The 7,037-nt window shown below is 42.3% G+C and overlaps 1 protein-coding gene across 1 annotated transcript; it reads left to right on the forward strand.

Annotated features, from left to right (window-relative positions):
- Positions 1 to 703: 703 nt before the first annotated feature.
- On the forward strand, positions 704 to 4,920 carry hsd3b1 (hydroxy-delta-5-steroid dehydrogenase, 3 beta- and steroid delta-isomerase 1; the record flags this gene model as incomplete). The annotated part of the gene is made up of 3 exons (XM_080498295.1): positions 704 to 854; positions 3,035 to 3,199; positions 4,112 to 4,920. The coding sequence occupies 3 exons, from the start codon at positions 704 to 706 to the stop codon at positions 4,918 to 4,920; spliced, it is 1,125 nt and encodes a 374-aa protein (XP_080354421.1).
- Positions 4,921 to 7,037: the final 2,117 nt, after the last annotated feature.

Genomic DNA, 7,037 nt, shown 5'->3' on the forward strand with positions numbered 1-7,037 from the left:
GGAAGAGTTGATGACGATGGTCTGCAGGAGCTGCTTCCACAAGTCATGTCCTCCTGGAGGCTGGCATTGTTGTTATTGTCCATGTACTCCCACGTGTACAGAAGAACTATTTACTACAGATGTGGTGTGCAGGAGTTTCCAAAACACAACAAATGTTTTCCATTTTTACTTGAAAACGTAAGACGAGGCCTCAGACATTAGAATAGACAGCCTTTATTCATCCCTGGGTGAATTCTCCAGGAGCACCAGTTGTTAACCTTCACAACCCACTTTTGACCCCCAATGGGGTTTTTTTTCACCACCAACACACCATGTATCTGTCCTCCCTCCCTTGAACTGCTGATTTGTTCTCTTCCTGAGTCACATGCTGAGTCGGCCCACTTCTCCCACAAAGCTCGTCTCCAATCGAATAAAAGGCTTCATCTTTCCACAGGCAGCTGTCCTTGGCACACAGACTGAAGCACACCGGCTGCGTCCGATACCAGAAAGACTCACATAACCTCCTGAAGGAGACGTTTCCTCTCTCCACGCTGCAAGTAAGCCTGTGGTCCGGCCTCTCAGAGCCAGACCCTGAAGCATCCAGGACACTTTCACCATATTCTTCTTTCTTTTTGTGCTTTGTTTTCAGAGCCTGTTGCTGTGGGGGCCCTTGAAGACGAAGGAGGAAGACGAGCCAGCTTGTGTTTGTTTTTCACAGGGGAGAATGAGTCTGCGAGGCGAAGTGTGTGTGGTGACCGGAGCCGCCGGCTTCCTGGGGAAGAGGCTGGTGAGGCTGCTGCTGGAGGAGGAGAGGCCGGCCGAGATCCGACTGCTGGACAAGGACGTCCAGCCACAGGTCTTACACAGCCTGGAGGGTAAAGCGCTGTTAGCCTTTATTTTTTTCTACATGCTAATGTTGTGATGTGGTAAAAAAAACAAAAAAAACAACCCCCCCCACCAAAAAAACCATTTAAAGTGCAGGAACATGTTAAAAACTTTATGTTTTCACCTTTATTAACTCTCACATGCTGTTTGTTTTTCATGCTTTGACAGAATTAAGTGGCTCTTTTATCAGCCAGGCTATAAACTCCCTTGATAGTCACTCTATTCATACCTTATCTGATGGTATTAAATGGATGAACATTCCAATGTAACACTTCAAAGAGGGCAAGAGTTTAGTTAGGATTTACTCTTGCTTTTAGTTTTCCTTGATTTGACTCACATTAGCGGATCTCAATGAGATGCAGCTAAATGTAACTGGCTTTAACAGCGTCAGTGTTTTAACATTTGTAGCACAACAACAAAAGTAAAATAAAATAGAAAATATTTGAATTTATGCTGTATCTTGGGTCACCTTACAAAGATATATTGACTCTTACAATAAAATGTTAAAGTGGGGCAGTTTTCCCACTAAACACCATGTCAGAGTTAAGAGTGTCACTTTTTACCAGATTGTTAAAAACCATAAAGGTACAAAAGAAAGACCATCACATGAAATGTATTTATTATGAAATAAGTGGGAAAAGTTTCAAACTTGCTTGAGATCGTACATATTTGTTGATTTGTAGTTTAGAAATGTGTCTTAACTGGGGTTGCAAAATTCCATGAATTTTCAAAGTTGGAAACTTTCTATGGGAATTAACAGGAATTTATGGGAATAAAACAGGACAGCTGTGGACAACGCAGTTTACCTCCACCTTTGTGACTGCTGTGAATGAACAATGGTTTCTGTACGCGCTATAAGTCACTCGAAAAAAGCCTTTAGTTAGTTGTTTGCTTTACTGGAGGAGGAATCCTTATTAATGGTGAGTTTTTAAAATATATATTTAGGTTACTTTACAGGCCATTTACTTCCTCTGATCCCCTGAAATTAATTACGCCTCAACACAGCAATCTGTGCTTCATTTTAGACTCATTTTGTGTCTTTTCAAACGTATTATTGAAAGTACGTTTGTTCTAAAGTCATTTTATTCAGGTGGCCATGTGCATTGTCTGCTCAGTGACAAGTCAGTTCATTTATATATACTTATTTAACTTGGAATATTTCCAAAATTCCCCAGCTTAACTTCCCATGGAAAGTTTCCGGAAAGTTTCGGGAAATGTATCAGAAAGGTTCTGCCCCTTTGCAACACTCGTCTTAACTAAAATATTTCTCTGGATTTGTGTAAGGGGTTAATCCTCCTGACACTTTTCAGTCCCACTGTCTTACAATGTGATGTTGTTTAAAAGTAAGGTTTCCAAATATGCCTGCATTTTGTCCCTTGTTTTTCGGTGTTATTAAAATGTGTAAAAGATGAAGTGACTTTGGGCTGTAGGGAGGAAGAGGCACGAGTCAAAGGAAGGCAGGAGAGACAAGTAGTTTATATGTGAAGTTTAAATTCGAGTTGTCTTGTTTTGACAGTAATTACACACATTTTTAAACATCCTCCACAAGCAGCACCAATTTCACAGTATTTGAGAATTGTTTTTCATGCATCTGGTGATTGTCACCAGGAGGTTAGGAGTGGAGGAGACTGAGGCCATTTACATGATGTAAAACGCATCAAAACGCAAAACCTTCGTTGCATTTTGAATGCTTACATGACAAAAGTGCCCAAACCCACAGAAATTGCAACGTTTTGGAAACAGCTCCCGAGTCTCCATGCAAACAACGGAAGACACAAGCTTTTGAAAAGGTTTGTGCAGGAGATGATGGAAACACTGTCACTGGGCATGAACACCACGGCCAGAGGTGATACTTACTTTGCAGCATGTGAATAGATGAATAATCAGAACAAAGTTTCCTCCAGACTGCCATGACTTCCAGACCACGTTCTCCTGGGACTTGGTTGGTTTTGAGTTGACAGTCAATGTAATAACAACCAAGCGTGTTTCTGTGTAAATAGTTTTCAAAGCATTGCTGTGCAAACATAAAGATTTTCTAAAAACTAAAATACTAAATGCATGTATTTTTTTAAGTATGTTGTCATATAAACAGGGTCTAAGTCAGCATATATGATCACCCCCATGGTTATTGTATTTGGTGTTTAAGGGCATGAATGTTGTTGTGTGTCAGACTGCAGAGGCGACACCAGGCTCAGTGTCTTCGAGGGCGACATCAGAGACGGCGATCACCTGAAGAAAGCCTGTCGGGGAGCGTCCGTCGTCTTTCACATAGCGTCCATCATTGACGTGAACGACTCGGTGGAGTACACAGAGATATACGGCGTCAACGTCAGAGGTTGGATGTACCAACGAGCATCCCTGCTATTTTCAATACGTTTCATTTAACTGCTGAAGCTTCACACTTCAGACCAGGGTTTTCCCAACGACTGATCCAGACTAAAATATATATATATGTTTTGAGGAGAATGACTCTTAATCATCCAGAGAAAGCTGGGAACAGAATGGCTTCAAAACTTTGACCATGGATGGACATAACAAGTGGCTCAAGGTGTTCATTGTTAAGGGTTAGGGTTCTTGAAGTACAATAGATCCTGGAGTCGACAGGTTTGACTGTTTGTGTGTTGTGGGTGTTCAATACTGTGTCTCGTTCTGTTATGATGGACTGGAAACTTGTACAAGCTACAGTAGACTCCATGTTAACTTGTACTGGCTTCAGCTACTGGAGAAAAATAGTGTACAAAATCAATAGAACTTTTTTATAATCGACCAACCAAAAAGTCTGTATCTGCTGAGACAGTAAAAATGCAAACTTTTTTGAAAGGCTTTAAATAAAACAAACCAATAATAGAAAGGGTAAACATTACTTTGGAGATATGTGTGTGTGTGTGTGTGTGTGTGTGTGTGTGTGTGTGTGTATATATATATATATATATATATATATATATATATATATATATATATATATATATATATATATATATATATATATACACGGTATATATATATATTATCTCCAGCTGAATATCCACAATATGCCCACTTTGGGGATTATTGATGTATGCAAACTGTACATATATGTTAGAAATTATGATAATAATTTACATAGATTGAAGAATAGTGGAGAACAAAAGGAATTCTGTATGCCCTTCACTTTCAGACTCTTTTTCAAACATTCCTGTTTTTGTTTCTTTGTTATAGAGATCATTTCTTATCTTTCCTTTCTTATCAGGAGCGTTTTGTGTTGCAGGAACGCAGCTGCTCCTGGAGGCGTGTGTCTGTGAGAACGTGGCGTCCTTCATCTACACCAGCACCATTGAGGTGATGGGGCCAAACCCCAGGGGAGACCCCGTCGTCAACGGCAGAGAGGACATGGCTTACAAGAGCTCCCTGAAGTTCAATTACAGTAAGACCAAGAAGGAGGCGGAGGACAGGACACTGCAGGCCCACGGCGAGCTGCTTCCAGACGGAGGCCGGCTGGCCACCTGTGTCCTCAGGCCCATGTACATCTTTGGAGAGGGCTGCCGCTTCCTGCTGGGCCACATGGCGGACGGGGTACGAAACCGCGACGTGCTGTTCCGTATGTCCAAGCCGGAGGCTCTCGTCAACCCCGTCTACGTGGGCAACGTGGCTGCTGCTCACCTCCAAGCAGCCCGCGCCCTCAAAGACCCCCAAAAGAGAGGCCGAGTCGGGGGGAGGTTTTACTTTGTGTCCGACGACACGCCACCCGTCAGCTATTCAGACTTCAACCACGAGGTGATGGCTCCGCTCGGCTTTGGCATACAAGACAAGCTCCTGCTTCCCTTGTCCCTCTTCTACATGTTCTGCCTGGTGATGGAGGCCGTCTGCATGCTCCTCAGACCCTTCGTCCGCCTTGTGCCGCCGCTGAACCGGCAGCTCCTCATCATGCTCAACACGCCCTTCAGCTTCTCCTACCAGAAGGCGAAGGCGGAGCTGGGCTACGTCCCCAGGTACAGCTGGGAGGAAGCTCGCCGACGCACCACGGAGTGGCTCGCCTCGCAGCTGCCAGCGCAGAGGGACAAGATGAGGAGGAAATGATCCCAGAAAAATATACAGCCAAACATGGGGAGTCTTTCATTTTAGTATGAAATGGTATTTCAAGGCTTTCTTCTGAGGTTTTATGCTTTTTATAATTAACACATCACTAAACATATTAAATGAATACTTTAGTTGTACAACAGACCAAATCGAACTTTCTTTTTATTGTATTTTTATATTTTACTGTATAGCTATAAAATTTCTGTAAATAGAGAAAAAATCTTCACAATCCTTATCATATATACCGGCAGCTTTATTAGTGTTTAGCCAGTTTCTCTATGAGCTGGTGAGAGAGCTTCCAAGAGGTATGAGGAGGATTTTATTTTATTTTCTGAATGATCTCACTATGATCACTGACGGAATACCATGCATACAGGACTTATTACAAACTTGATGCATTCATCAAAGCATTAAATAGTTTTTTAAAAAGAAAGAAAAACCAGCAACCATCACATTTTTAGTTAATATCTGCTTTTTGTTTTATTTAGAATTTTTGACTGGGGGGATGCTCCAATATGTCTTGTTCTTATACATATATATATATATATATATATATATATGGTGGCCTTGCCTCCACCTCTTTGTGTGTGTGCTGTTTGATAGCAAGTACCCTCACTGACTTGCTCCTCCTCCTGTCCTGATGTGGAGCCCTCGATTGAAGGATGAGGGCTGATTGGCTTGGCTCCGCCCACTGCTGAGGCAATTTAAACAGCTCCATCAAACACCGCCAGGCGGCTGGGAGGTTTATCCTCATTCAGCCTCGAGAACCTTGGTGTGTGTCAAAACTAGTTAATGTGATCTATTGAACTCGGCTCCACTTCCCTCTTTGAGTGTGTGAATATTAAACTTTAGTCAACCTGAATCGTCGTGCAGCAGTTTGGTGATGGTACCAGCTGTTTTGTTTTGTATTAGTTAGCTGTTTTGTTTGTTTCAGGGTTGCCACCCTCTTGCTTAGTACATTTTCATTAGTTGAACCTTTAGTTAACAGCCTTCTATTGAAGAAGCTGTCTTTTTGTTATATTAAATATATCAGTGTATAGTCAATGTTGGCCATTACCTCTTTGCCCCTCCTTTGTTGGATCTGTGGTTGTATTGTTAGTGTGCCTTGGGTCTCTGATTATTGTAACCCTAAGAACTACTAATAAAACCCTCACTTCACCCAAACTCACCCGGTGCTTGTTACTTCCTACACCTAACATCCTTCTCCTAGCTAGGTTGTAATAGATAGATAGATAGATAGATAGATAGATAGATAGATAGATAGATAGATAGATAGATAGATAGATAGATAGATAGATAGATAGATAGATAGATAGATAGATAGAGCAGTAGCATGCGGTGGTGTTTCAGTCAGGCCAGCAGTAACAAAATACAACCCCCCCCCCCCCCCCCAAATAAAGTATTGTTGCCTCAAGACAGCCAATGCAGCAGCTGCACATTATGTCCTACAGTAATACACAATGTGAATCCAATGTAAGGTGACTACTATGCTTCAGTCCTTAATCCACACCAACATGACAGCTGATCAACAACCACAACCACAATCTTCCAGTGTTTCCCACAGGTTGCCATGGAGATGGGGGGGGGGGGGGGGGGGGGGGGGGGACCGTGTGAGTCTTGTGCACTACTGCCATGCATGTGTGCTTGTCTGTCTGTGTGAATGATAATAACGTAGAGAGAGAGAGAGAGAGAGAGAGAGAGAGAGAGAGAGAGAGAGAGAGAGAGAGAGCTATGCAGAGATGAATGAATGGAGCGATATTTGGGCCTTCACCACTGTATGGGAAACACCACGACCCGGAGCTTGTACTGAAGAGTAAACATGTTCTAGAACTTGTACTGAAGAGTAAACATGTTCTAGAGCTTGTTCTAAAGAGTAAACATGCTCTGGAGCTTGTACTGAAGAGTAAACATGTTCTGGAGCTTGTACTGAAGAGTAAACATGTTCTGGAGCTTGTACTGAAGAGTAAACATGTTCTGGAGCTTGTACTGAAGAGTAAACATGTTCTAGAGCTTGTACTGAAGAGTAAACATGCTCTGGAGCTTGTACTGAAGAGTAAACATGTTCTGGAGCTTGTTCTAAAGAGTAAACATGTTCTGGAGCTTGTACTGAAGAGTAA

This window comes from Blennius ocellaris, assembly GCF_963422515.1.
Source record: "Blennius ocellaris genome assembly, chromosome: 6".
Lineage (NCBI taxonomy): Eukaryota > Metazoa > Chordata > Actinopteri > Blenniiformes > Blenniidae > Blennius > Blennius ocellaris.